We start from the raw sequence: 14,227 nt of genomic DNA on the forward strand, positions 1-14,227 counted from the left end.
AACACAAGCCCAGATCGTAGATTCTCAAAAAGATAAACAATGAGGGTGATTTTTGTGGGGGGATGGATTCCTTTGACTCAAGATTTCTCAAAGTGGTTCGCAGACCACCCACACTGGGATAACCTGGGGTACTAATTTAAAATGCACACTCCTGGGTTTGCCCCAAATCCTCTGTATTAAGACTAGGCCAAGGAATTAGTTTTAATTGATTAAGATTCTCTTCATGCCCAGCTCTTCCAGGTACATATTCTTTTTGAAAAACCAGGTGATTATACCAGGTGATGTGGGATATTGGTGCAGGTCTACTGGGGGCTATTCACAGTGCTGTGGAGGTCTGGAAAGAGCATGGTTTCGGGTGGGATCAGCTTGTTTCCAGATCCTGGTTGTGGCCCTTTCCAGCTCAGTGAGCTTGAGCAAGTCATATTTCCCAATAGACTCTCTCCTCACCAAAGTTCTGTAAGCAAGCTATTCTTATTAGCCCCATTTTATAGATAGGAACTAACTCTCAAATAGGTCAAGTCCAAGGTCACATAGTTAGTAAACGGCAGAACTGGGATTCAAGTTCAGGTCTATCTAATTCTGTTCCTCTATCTCTATCTAGTTTCTCAACGTGAGACCCCAGGATGCCCTGCATCTGGAGAGTTATTAGATTTGTAGATTTCTGGGCCCCCATCACAGAATCTCCAGAGAGGTCTGAGGCTTGGGGTCCAGAGAGGGACCTGGAAATCTGCATGTACAACAAGTTCCCTGGGTGATCTCCAAGCATAGTGGAGTTTGTGTGACCCACACAGAACCTAAGCACACTTTGTCTTCACTCCCCAGCAGTGACTGGGCATGCCTATGGGGAGGACACCTATATGATCAGCAATCTGCCTACCCCTGAGGTACCCACCTGCACTGTTTCCCCGGAGGAGGGCACCGTTCTGACGAGCTTTGCCATCTTCTGCAATGCTTCTGCCGCCCTGGGCCCCCTGGAGTACTGCTTCTGTCTGGAATCAGGTACAGGCTAATGGCTAGGCGCTTCTCTCAGCTCCTAGGCTCTTACTCTCCCAGAATGGGGCCCGTCTTTCTCTGGGACTGCAAAAAATATGTTCCATATATGAGAGAGGTTTGCAGGATAAAGACTCCTCTAAACCTTAACTCCCATACCCCAGCACACTGGTCCAGCCATACACTTAAGAGAGATGAGAAGCAGGTGCCATCAGTATCTCTTACACAACTATGGAGGCCAAAATGACCTCTGTCCTACCATGAGGGATGTGGAAAAAGTTAAATGGACGAAGATACTCAGAAGTATGACCATGTGGAGTCACTACCAGGATACTGTCCCCTAACACTCACTCAGAGTTAGCCCTAACTCTGGAGCTATTCAAGACAGAGATGGGTCTGGTTCCCGGAACCCTTAATGATTTTATTGACCCCATAGAAGGGAATGGGCAATGTCACAGAACATGCTGAAGTGAAAGGAGACATTTTCGCAAAGGTTTACAGGGAATGAAGCATGCAGACCCCACCCTATTGCACAATACCCCGCACAGTGTTCTGTCACAACAGGACAGATGGGTATCGGCGGGAGAGATGGAGTGAGTAGCCCACACTACATCAGTTCTCCCAGTTTGGAGATGCTTGATCCTTGGAGGGCTCAGCTGAGTCCTTGTCTCCTCTTAATGAGTTTTGGCATTTTGTGACCCTCATATGAACTGTGAAAATGTTCTGCTTAGATTGGAACTTTCCTCCAAATCTAGGCATCAGGAGTGTTGCTGGGGTATGCCCCAATACCAGCACTGAACACTATGAGTGTGTTCAAAACCGAATGCCTTGACTATGGAAAAGTAGACATAAGCTATCCTGAGACCTGAAAAGCTTGGTTTTCATGGGGTACCCCATCAAACGATGTGGAATGCAGGGTTGTGAAGAGGGCTGTGACTGGGTTTGAGCCTGGAGGGAAACAACTATTCAAGGAAAGAAGTAGATGTCATTTCAAACCTGCATCCCCCTAAATGGAGAGGCCAGGCTAGCTGCTCCAGTTCCAACTGGTTATTCCCCTGTAGTAATTCCCCCTGCCTCACACAGGTAAGCAAGGGGGCAGGGAAGGGTGACCATATAAAACTGAGTTGTCAATTGCAATTCAATAACCTCATGATTGTCTGCACACTACAATGAATAGTGATTCCAATGATAGGTGGGTCCCCTTTAAAGATACAAAGGATATTCATTCATTTTATAATCAATATGTATTAAATGTCAGACTCTGTTCTAGGTGATAGATATACGGCAATGAACAAAATAGAGGAAGCCCTTGACCTCAATGTATTTACAATTAGTAGTGGAGACAGCTGGTAAACAAAGGCTGCTGTTTTAGGTGGAACAGCCAGGGAAGACTTTTGTATAGGAAATAACACTTGAGTGAGTTTGGATGTGTTTTGAGCTAATTGTTAAAAGCTTCTCCTCCTCCTTCTCCTCTTCCTCCTTCTTTTTGTGATTTGGTTTACCACCTTGAATTTTTTAACTTGTAAATGGAGAATTTTTTTCCAGAAAATTTTTATGGATTTTAGCAAAAGTATTCCAAAGTCACAGCAGCATGCGATGACCTAAAGAGGTCAGTGGGTCAGTATAAATGGCTGTCTTCTCCCTGAAAGTATGGAGTCCCTGAGTGCCTGCCATGCTATCATGAGCTTGGCTTTTGTGTCCTTGCCATTAGGCTCTACCTTGGTGTGTTTGCAGTCTCCTTGGAACCTAATTGTCCAATTTTCATTTGCCAGGTACCTGTCTACACTGTGGCCCTGAACCTGCCCTCCCATCAGTTTATCTACCACTTGGAAAAGAAAACAATGACTTTGTGCTGACAGTGGTCATTTCAGTTTCCAATCGTGCAGGAGAGAGACAGCAGACCCATGCAGCAGTTAAGGTGGGGGCGAGGAGGGGGGGTGTGGCTATTATTTATTTACTGAGAAAACTCCTTGACCTGTTAGAACCTCACTTAGAAGGTGGCTGGGAGCTGAGGACATGACCAGATGAATCGTTGATTCATTCATTCCTTAAATATTTACAGAGCACCTATGTGTCAGACCCTGGAGATACAGCTGTGGACAAAATAGACGTGGTCTCTACCTTTGCAGGTCTTATGATTAGTTGGCCAGAATAAGGGGAGGGTCCTGGGGTGGAAGACCTGAGGGGAGTTGGAGCAGAAAGACCTAGAGATGAGTTAAGCCAGTGCCTTCAGAGTCCAGAGGAAGGAGGACCAAGATCAGCTAATAGGGCAACAAGGCAGAGGCTGGGTAAAATCCCAAGTAAACGCCAAGGGTCAGAAGCCAGTGGAGTGAGAAGGGACTGAGAGAGCCATGAGGAGGGCAGTGATAGGTGAAGCAATAACTTCCCCAAGGCTTGCTTTTGTTGGCTGTAAGCTGCCTGGCACAAGCAGTCCAGCTGCCCTCAAGCCTCAGGAAGTGCTCGATATCCCCATGCCGGGTACAAAGGCATCCGGGCCTGCTCTACTTTCTCACATGAAGACCTGTGACCTCAGGCTCTCGTTCTTGAACAAGAACCAGTGAGTTGAGGTCTTCCCTGCACAGAACATATTTCTGGTTTCCTGTTAGGTGGGACTTGGAGACGCCCATGTTGAGGATATGGCATTCCAGACGGCAGTGTCGGAGAATATCATCACCGCTCTGCAAGGCGAGCGAGGCCCAGAGCAACTCTTCCAATTGGCCAGGTCCGTGTCCTCTATGCTGGACCAGGAGTGCCAGGGGCTGGGATCCACTGGGCCACAGAGAACGGAAGCCAGAAAGAAGGTACTCGAGATGGACTCTGTTATGCCTTCTGCTGGGGTTACTGGGGTCTGTACAGAGCCATTTGGGGTGAGAGCAGGGTTCAAGAATCCACAAAGCCTTTGGTGTCTCCTGAGCTGTTGACATCACCTCCCTCTTCTGATCCTTTAAGTGACATAAAATTAAGAAAACCTGCTGTCCCTGCTCAGCCTCATAGAGTCATAGGCTTCTCAGATGGGAGGGAATTTAAAGAATTGCTCCAGTCCTTCTCATTAAAGCTGACAAAACCAAGGCCAGAGGAGAAAAGTGTCCTGGCTCAGTCAGGTGATTAATGGTTTGGAGTTGGACTTAGATGTTGTACCAGCTCTGTCACTTATTCATCTGTATTATCACAGGCTGGTGACTAAACCTCTCTAAGCCTCAGTTTCCCAATGTGGAAAATGGGGATAACAGAATTTTCCTCATAAGGTTATGTTGAGAGTTAAATAAGAATTACATTTACTATAACTATAGGACAAATTATACAGAATTGCCAACATTCAACCAGTTCGAATCCACAAAATGGCCATTTCATGGGTTACAACCTAATATTATAAATTATTACAGAACACATGATTACTTCCACTCCCAGTGCCTGCCACATGAATATGAATATGCACTCCTAGTTACATATGTGCACCATACACAGTATCACACACATCTGCGGGCATACAGAGAAGAAAGACTCCTCTGGTCCCCTGAAGGGTGTGCATGAAAGTCCTAAGCATGGTACAGAACATGTGAAAACTACTTAATACAAAGAAGTGGTCATTGTCATAGTAACTATGTACAGAGAGGTAATTAACATTTATTGAGCACCTACTATGTGCCAACAGCTCTTATTTAGGGCTTCAAGGATGTTTAATCCCCATAACAACCCAACAAGGTAAATGGCAAGATCCCCATCTATGTTACAGAAGAGGAGACGGTAAGAGAATTTTAGAAGGGTGCCTAGGTCCATATTTCTAGTACGTGGTAAAGACAGGGTTCAAACCAAGGTTGGCTCCTCCCCCGTTGACCTCCAGCCCTCCCAGTCCTCTCACCCAGCCCTTTGTTTCACATTAGAGCCCCCCCATACACACATCCCCACACACCCACCTGCTTTTTGTTCTTGGTTGTATGCATTCTGAGAATTACCTGTGGCAAACTTCTCTTTGGATGTCCTGTGGTCCCTGAGCACACAGACGACAGATGATCTCAGTAGCTCAGCACTTCTTCTCCTAAAGTGACCAGAATCTAAAGGAGGCAGCTGTGTGTGAAGGGCACTGGCTCCCTGGTAGGAGTGGTGGCTTCTGAAGAATAAGGCAGTCAACCCACAGTGAGCTGGCAGGGAGGGCACCTGGAGAATAGCTTCTAGCTCTCTCTCCTCCTACTCTCCTATCTCCTGGTGAATGAATCCATTGGCCAGAGAGTCAGAAGCAGTGACATCTCCATGCAGGTAGCCTTAGTATCCAAGATAGTGATGAAGATGTGGACAGATCTGCAGAGGCAAATATGAGATTATCCAATATCTGAGTTTCCCTTCTAGAACATTCTGACGAGACCTTTTATGCTGGTCTAATCTTTCCTCCATCCAAGCCACGGTCTGTACACACCCTGAGCTAATGGCAGACTCACTAAAATCTACAGCTGCCGTGAAAGTTGATTTGGTGTTTAGTGAGTAGCAGGCCATGATGGTGAAAAGGACTGTTAATTTGTATCTGTGCTATCCCAAATGGTTGCCACTAGCCAAGTCTAGCTACTTATATTTAAGTGAATGAAAATGAAATTAAGTAAAAATACAGTTCTCCATGTTGTACTGGCCACATTTCAAGGGCTTAACAGTTACATTTGGTGAGTGGCTGCTTTATTAGACAGCGAAGGGAAAGGGCGTTTCCATCAACATAGGAAGTTTTATGGGGCAGTGCTGAAATGATATTCTTAGTTTTTCTGTGCCATTGCCCAAGCTGGCCCCCTGGCCAGCCCCTCATTATGGCTTTGTAGCTTAGATGGCACATGCCTCAGAAGCTCCAGAAGATCTGGCTTAAGGCAGAAATTGGGGGATGAGGACGGGGGTCATCGCCCCCAATCACTCCAAAGGGACATAGAGACATAAGCCTGCAACAAGATCTGCCATCCACTCTAGGCCAACAAATTAATCTGATTTTTAAATGTCATGCCATTCTCGTTGTAAGAACTACCTTGAGACACGATTTGTTTTTAAATAATGCCAAATTTTATAGCTTTGATTTAAAAATTTGGAGAAAGTTTGAGACATCTTATATTAGTTTCCTATGGCTGCTGTAACAAATTACCACAAATCTAGTGGCTTGAATCAATGTAAATGTATTATCTAACAGTTCTGGAGGTCAGAAGTTTGAAATGAATCTCACTGGGCTAAATTCAAGGACTGTGAACTATCTGGAGGCTCCAGTTTCTACAAGCTGCCTACATTCCTCTCTCCATCTTCAAAGCCAGAAGCTTAACGTCTTCAAATCTTTCCCCGACTCCCTCTTTCCTACCTCCTTTCTCTCTCTCTGCCACTTCTGCCTCCATCCTTACTCTCTTCCTGTCTCTGACTCTCTTACCTCCCTCTTATAAAGACCCTGTGATTACAATGGTTCTACTTGGCTAATCTGGGATACTCTGTCTCAGAATCCTTAATCGAATCTCCTAAGTGATATTGCCAGTCCTTTTTTGCCATGCGAGGTAACACAGTTATACAGTTCAGGGATTAGGATGTGGACACCTTTGGGAGGCTATTATTCTGTCCACCACACATCTTACGAGGCAAACAGAGGTCTATGAACTTTGGAAAAGCCCAGATGAGACTGGTCACTTGCTCTGACCTCAAATCTTCCTAAAATGGTTTCATCAAGCTACTGGAATTACATTTTCTCTCCTCACCTTCCTTCCTCTGTGTCAAGGTCAGAGAGCATGTGCTGGGGTCGCTATCTGTAGTCACCGCCACCCTGGGAGACATGCAGAGGGTGCAGGGGCTGGCCAAGGTGCTGAGAGAAGTGACCCATCGCTGTGAGGAGCTCACACCCTTGGCCCAGGTGAGTAGTTCTCACCTGCTGAGCCAGGCCATGGGACACGCACCTCCACATTGGGTGGCTAACAACTCGCCCAGCACAGGTCGAAGGTTCCTCAGTCACCCTGTTTTCAAAGGTCCTGCATCACTGGTGGCAAGGGAGAGAAGATGCCCTGCCGCAGCCTTGTGTCCCTCTGGGTGTGACAGCCTGTTTCTTATGCACCTCATTCCCCCACTGAATCTGACTAACCACTGGGTGGTCAAGTGTGTGTACAGATGCTGCTGTCGACCACCCATGGCCCCCAGTTCAGTGCATACCAGCTTGATGTTCAGCTGCCAGCTCTAGCCTTTCTTTCATCTCTGACACCACCCACCAATGCACACTCCCATCCCCTACCTCCACGTACTATGCCTGCCCACACGGCAGCTTGGATGTGTCCAGGGATTAATACAGTACCCAGTGACTAATCAGCTGGGGTACAGATACCCCAGCTCCTGCATCCCTCTTGGTGGATAACTCCCAAGCAGGACTGAGCCCCAGGTACTGGATTTTGATCGCACCCCCTGGATTGGCTTCCTCCCATCTGGTCTCACTTCTCCCCTCTATTTCCAGTGTTTTCCGGGATCATCTCCAAATAAATGACTTGTTTTCAAATCCTTGTCTCAGGGCCTGCTTCTTGGAGAACTTGAATTAAAACACCCTGTTTCCAGCGTCATGGTAACCAAGGGTTAGAAAAGGAACCATAAGGCAATGAAGGGAGAACTGCCCTGGCTCTGCTCCACTTGCTCTCTCAGGAGGTCGTCACGTTCCCTGGCCCGAAGCCAGCAATGCTGGCCTTTATTTCAGGGACCATGATACTGTTAATATCACACTTCCTATTTACACATCCATTTGTTAATGCATCCAATCTATATGCACACATCTATACATGTACCTATATTTGTCTGTCTCTCCATCCTTCTATTTATTCATCCATGTATTAATTCATTCCTTCCTTCCTTCCTTCCTTTCCTTCCTTCCTTCCTTCCTTCCTTCCTTCCTTCCTTCCTTCCTTCCTTCCTTCCTTCCTTCCTTCATTCATTCAACAAACGCGTTTTAAATGCCTAGTATGTGCCAGGTACTATGCGACTCATTGAGAATGCGGAAGCTGATAAATTACAGACATGGCCTCTGCCCTGATGGCACAGACCACTTAGGCTGCGTCACTAAACAAATAATTTCACAAATACATATTTAATTATAAAATTGGAATAAGTGCTACGTCCATTTGTCCATCTGTCCATCCATCCATCTATCCCATCAGTGAATGTTTACTGAATGCCTTCTATGTTCTGGGCATTGGCACTGTGGGAAGGATTCAGAGGTGGACTAGGCTACTCTCCTGAAGGAACTTAGCACATTGCAGGGAGGGAATACCTGGTCTCAAGTCAGTGATATAAGCAGCTTATGTGATGGGCCTGATCCAGATTTTCCCTAGTTTGTATCCCTACCTCACTCCCCTCTGTAGCAGCCCTTGTCCCTTGAATGGTTTGGGGATGGTCTATCCCAGGCAGGAACTCATGCTGTTTTTCCTTCTCCTTTGGGTGAGCCCAGCGGGAGGCCGCCTGGGTTCTGCAGCATGCCAGTGAGGCCCTGTTGGCAGTGAGTGTCAAGGCCCATCCTGAGGACCAGAGGCGCCAGGCAGCCACCAGGGACCTGTTTCAGGCTGTGGGTAGTGTGTTAGAATCTTCCCTGAGGGATGGACTAGAAGAGCCCGAGGAAGCCCATGGCAGCCAGGTACGTATCCTAGATGCAGCCCTCACACCTACCGCATGCCCTGCTCACACCAGCATTTCTAGATGGATCTTTCACCATGCCTTGCAGATGAGGAAACTGAGACACAGAGATTAAGTCCTTTCTAGGAAGCTGGAAGAGAGATTCCAGAGACCAGAATTTCTGGGAGGCAGTGTGGTATTGCAGGCCAAGTGCAGGCTCTGGAAAGAGATAGCCTGAGCTTGAATCCAGGCTTTGTCACGTACAAACCTGTGACTTGGGCAAGTTACATAACTTCCCTTGGCCTCATTTCCTCATTTGTAGGTCCAGGAACTCTGCCTCATCCTAGATAAACCACCAAGAGAAGAGATTACATATTCCTCCTTGCAAGATTAAATCCTGGGTTCATTTAGCCAAGAACACAGAATGTTTTTAGAAGAGAGGCAGCCCCTAGAGTAAGGACACATACAGCACAGTCTCATATGGCCCCCAGCACCCCTGATGGGGCACAAGGGGCACAGCTTCCCAGGACGTCATCATGACAGAGCCGCAAAACCAATTTTTTGCTGCTCCACGGTCCTTTACCATACTTGGCCATCACCTCTATTCAGGAAGAACTAAGACACATATATACATAAACACACGGATACACACAGTCACATTCTCACACGTGGCCACACAGTCGTGCACACTCATACAAACACACAGACTCTCACATAATTGAAGATATATACAAAATCACATACACACACTCATTCATGCTCTAACACTTACACTCACACATATCCTCAAAGCCACATTTTCATTCACTCAGACACACATTCACACATGATCACAAACTTATACTTACACATACTCACATATATACTTATATTCACACACGGTCACCCTCAAATACACACATACACATACTCACATTCACACACATACACACACACACAATCTCTGCCCTAATAGGAACTCTATGCAAACATTCAGCCCGGGTCCTCATGCTAGCCTTCACTTTCTATATTCATCTGGGGATTTGGGCAGAGTAGGGAGTGCAGTCCAAGCCTGGGTGACCTCATGAAATAGCTTTGTCTGTGGTTTTTCATTTTCCCACAAATCACATCTGGGCTGTGGGTAGATGTCAGGGACAAATGGAGCAGCACAGAGAGGAATGTAGCGTGATGGCTCAATACATGGGCTCAGGAGCCAGATACCTCATTGTGAGTCTTTGCTCTTCCCCTTATCAATGTATGACCTCCACAAGTCATGTATTCTCTGTGTGCCTTTGTTTCTCTGTCTGCCAAATGGGGATACTTAAGCACCTGTGTCACAGAGTTAGTTGTGTGAAGATGAAAAGGGCTCACGTAAGTCAAGTGTTGGAAGCTTTTATAAGTGCTTACTCTTCATTCTCTCAGTTAATGGCATCCCATCACAGTCTCTGCTTCATTCCTCTACCCTCTCTCAGTCCCTGCCAAAGGTCCCACACCAGCCTGGTGATAGTAAGCAGAGTGATAGATGGAGATGGGTCTGTAGCAATACCCCTGCTTTTTTTTCCAGACAGCCACAGTGTCCCAGCTGCTCAGGGCTGTAGAGCATGTGCAAGCTGCACTCCTGCTGGGGAGACTGCCCGGGGGCCTTCCAGCCACACTGGCCACCCGCTCCATCTCTGTGTACACAAACAGGTAACCAACTGCACTGTGGTTCCCCAAGAAAACCCGTCCCCTGACCTGGCTCATTCCATAGCCACATCCCAAGACCCTGTGACAGGCAGAGCCCAGGAAACCAGCCATGGAGGTGATGGGACCTAGAAGTTGGAAGGGCTTCTCAATGAGAGAAGGTTCCTTTGTTGGGTTGCCCTATTGGATCCCAAGGGCAGTTTTCCAAAGCAGAATCCTGATCAGAGGTAGCATCTGAAACCAGGTTCCCAATCTAATCAGATGGGATAAGGTCAAAGGCTATAAAATGGAGCTGAGAGCCATAACATCAGAGGTCAAGTAGGTAGGGGAGATAAGCATAGAGAAATTCCCACATCAAAGCTCATTTATTTATTCAACAGAATATGTATTGGTCACCATTATGTTTCAGGCGCTGTTATAGGCAGTGGGGGTACAGCAGTAAACAAAGCTGGCTCAAGCCTTGTCCTCATGGAGCCTCCAACCCAGGGTAGGGGGCTGTGGCTGCCTTTTATGCTGCAGCTACTGGCACAAATATGCAGAACTATATAAGAAGATCAAAACTGAGCCACCTATTCTGATGATAACGCAGGGCTCCCTGTAGTGCAAGAGGCATGCAGATATTTCTCTGACACTGACTTTCTCTTCCCTCTATGGACATCTCTGTTTCTTACCTTGTGGCCAGAATACAGCCCCGGAGTTGGCGAAGCTCCTCCATGCACATTGCTCCTGCCAGTTCTGCGACTTTCACCTTGCCTGCTGCCTCCTCCCTTGGCTTCATGGAGGATGATCAGGAGCCTGTGGACATAAGGGTAACAACAGTAATAACCTCTTTGGCAACAGCCCTTTATGGTTTGCAAAGCACTTGAACATCAGTTATATTGACAGCTCTGTCGATTACACAGTATTATGATGTCCATTTTACAGATGAGGTTCAATGACTTGCCCAAGGCTACAAGCACAGTGGCAGAGCTGGGATTCAAACCCAGGCCTTCTGACTCCCAAATCTAACCTCTTTTTATCATGTTCTAAAATTTCTCCAGGAGCCTTGGTTCAATTAGTTATTGGAAATGATGCTCTTCCAACTTCGTTCCATAACTAGGGCTCTTTTCCATTCCCAAATTAGGGTATATCTGACTCTCTGCTCTGTGAGCCCCAGTAAAAGGTGACAAACTTCTTTCTCTTAGAGATTTGTTGGCTTTGCTGGAAGAAAGGCTCAGACTAATTTTATAGTCCAGTAACTGTTCAAACATAGCAAGTCTGACTGGGTTCTCTAAACTCAGATCTCTGAGGCCTCACCCCCGATGGTTAGACACATGCTAGGAAAACCAGCATCAGGTAAAGGTAGGCCATTCACTCCTAAGGGTAAGGGCCACTTATCTGTCCCATCCTAAGAAACCTCATCAACACATTAGGGACCTTGTCACCTTCCAGCCTTTGGAACACTGAGCCAGTACTCCTTGTTCTTGGTTTCAGATGATGAGTTTCTCGAAGAGCCCTTTCTTAGCCCAAAGTCACTTTGATGTCAGCGGAACTGTTGGTGGCCTCTCTCTGACCAGCCCTAGTGGACAGCTCATACCCATGAAGAATCTGTCAGAGAATATTGAGGTAGATGTTGGGGTGCTGTCAGAAGTCAGGTGGCACTTCTGTCTTCTTCAACTTGGTTGAAACTAAAAGTTAAGTGGTTATGAAAAATGATCAGTTTTGGGGTTTACAACTGGAAAGTTTCTTTAAATCTATTGATTGCAATCTTAATCATCTTCACTACATAAATCACCCCCATAACGTAGCCTCTAAAAGGTCCAATTAGATTTTCTTTGTAGTTAATAAAAAATATAAGCACACCAAGGTGCAATGAATTTAGATTCTTTTGAGATCTTAATGATTTTTTTCTAATCTTCTACAGCTTTCTCATCAATCGCTAATTCAGTAACAATTTTTAGAAACTCATCTTTATTGAGTCTTCTCAAACCATTCAACTTAAGTTTTCATGCAACTCATTCTTTTTCGCACTCTTACTTTGTCACTTTATGTCACTAGATGAAATATATCATTAAAATTGACCATTAGCATTACAAGTATAACAGACATAAGCAAGTTTGACATAAGCGGGTCAGACAAAACTGCCTATTGATGAACATACAACTCAACTGGCAGGAGAGAGCTGCCAGAATTACTAAAGAGAAGATGTAGTAGGTTGGGTTCTCTAGAAGCAGGGGCCGAGAAAAAATTTGCAGTGCAGGGTGGTTGCTAGAGATCAACACCAGCAAAGAGTAAAGAAAAAAACAGAACTGGGTAGAAGTCAGACTGCATTCCAGACCTCACACAGCCTCATTCAGCCCAGAGGGAAACTCTGCAGCAAGTATTAGCCCTCGGGGTTGTGTTAATTGTGTTTGTTATTTTCTGTACCTTAGTTGTTTCCATATCTTAAAAATTTTGCTGGCAGAAAGATACTGTCCCTTCCAGGTCTCTGCCAGGGCATGCTTTTCATATGCAAACTGACCAATCCTGACTCTATTCCTCAGCTATCCTCTCTATCTGAAGACAATATTCAGCTCTGACTAAAATCATCCCAGGGCCAGGTACCAGGCAATTAGAGACCACCCCTATAGCCTAAGCCTGCTAATGCTCAAACTGGTCAATCCTAAACTCACTCTGCCATGCCCTTCTGTTCTCTTGGAAACCCCAATAAAGGCCATGGCCTAGGCTTCACCTCACCTGCCATGCCAGCTTCTGCCTCCTGGTGTTCCTCCTGTGGCCCTGAGTGGCATGGCAGGTCCCTCCTCTCAGGAAATGTAAGTAATAAATTCTTCTTTCAATAGCATTGTCCTCTCCATGTCATCACTCAGTCAACTCCATACACTGAAATCCCACGGGTACAAAAGAAACGAGAGTGTCTCACATTAGGTCAATATGTCTGGATCTCATACCCCCCTCTTCTCTCAGTCACTGAAAGCAGGTGGCGCCAGAAAAGGTGGCCCTCAGGCAAGGTGAGTCTCGGTGGCCGGGGCACACCCTGAAGGAGCTGGGAGCTGAAGCATGTCTGTTGACCACACTCCCTGTGATTGGGCAGCAGATCCTTCCTGGAAGGGAGAGCTGAATTGCACATTCCTTCATCTACCATGGAGAACCTCCAGGCATAAGCAAGCAGTGCACAGTGGGCATCAATCAGTCTGTTTTAAAAAGGGAATGGACAGCATCAGTTAATTTGCAGAGCTGATTAAATAGAGAGTGGTTATGAGAATTGCTAATATAAGAGTAATAGCAGTGACGAATTGTTGAGGGTTATTGTGTGCTGGCACTTGGCTAAATATTTTGTATGATATCATTTTTAATAGTCAATGAGTCTATGCAGTCTATTGATGGCAAGAAACTGAGGCTCAAAACAGTTCGTTAATTGGCTGGAGGTCCCAAAGCTAATATAGGGTAGAACCAAGATCCAAATAGAGGTCTCTCTCCCTCTCTGGCCTGTGCTCCTAACTTATACTTACTTGCTCAACACTTTAAACCCCACCACTAGTTCACACAGCACTTCTGTGCAAATTAGGAAAAGTCTCCTCTCTTTCTGTGCAGATGTGGCCCCAACTGGGGTGCATAGCTTGATGAGCATGGTAGGCTTAATAAAAGCCCCCAAGATATCTATGTCCTCAGCCCTGAGCCTATGAAGGTTACCTAGCATGACAAAAGAAACTTTGCAAATGTGATTTAAGTTAAGGATCTTGAGATAGAGATGATCCTGGATTATTTGGGTGGGTCTAATGTCATCACAAGGTCTTTATAAGAGAGAAGCACAGGGGAAGCTGATTTCCTAAGAGGAAAAGGTGATTTGATGATAGAAGAGGTTGGGGTAATAGGAGAAAGAGGCCATGAGCCAAGGGATGCAGGTGGCCTCCAGAAGCTAGAGAAGGCAAAGATGTGGATTCTTCCATAGAGCCTCCAGAAGAAATTGGCCCTGCCAACTTCAACCCTGTGAAGCTGATTTTGGACTTTTGGC

General features: G+C 46.1%; 1 protein-coding gene across 1 annotated transcript in view; it reads left to right on the forward strand.

Moving 5' to 3' along the window:
• PKD1L2 (polycystin 1 like 2) overlaps positions 1-14,227 on the forward strand; it is an 85,043-nt gene that overhangs the window by 33,011 nt on the left and 37,805 nt on the right. Inside the window, exons 13-20 of the mRNA XM_011356680.2 lie at positions 823-999; positions 2,763-2,908; positions 3,597-3,791; positions 6,713-6,844; positions 8,414-8,596; positions 10,118-10,242; positions 10,919-11,045; positions 11,710-11,841. Of these exons, the coding sequence (XP_011354982.1) occupies positions 823-999; positions 2,763-2,908; positions 3,597-3,791; positions 6,713-6,844; positions 8,414-8,596; positions 10,118-10,242; positions 10,919-11,045; positions 11,710-11,841 (1,217 nt within the window). The remainder of the gene's footprint in view (positions 1-822; positions 1,000-2,762; positions 2,909-3,596; positions 3,792-6,712; positions 6,845-8,413; positions 8,597-10,117; positions 10,243-10,918; positions 11,046-11,709; positions 11,842-14,227) is intronic.

This window comes from Pteropus vampyrus, unplaced genomic scaffold (assembly GCF_000151845.1).
Source record: "Pteropus vampyrus isolate Shadow unplaced genomic scaffold, Pvam_2.0 Scaffold29, whole genome shotgun sequence".
NCBI classification, from domain to species: domain Eukaryota; kingdom Metazoa; phylum Chordata; class Mammalia; order Chiroptera; family Pteropodidae; genus Pteropus; species Pteropus vampyrus.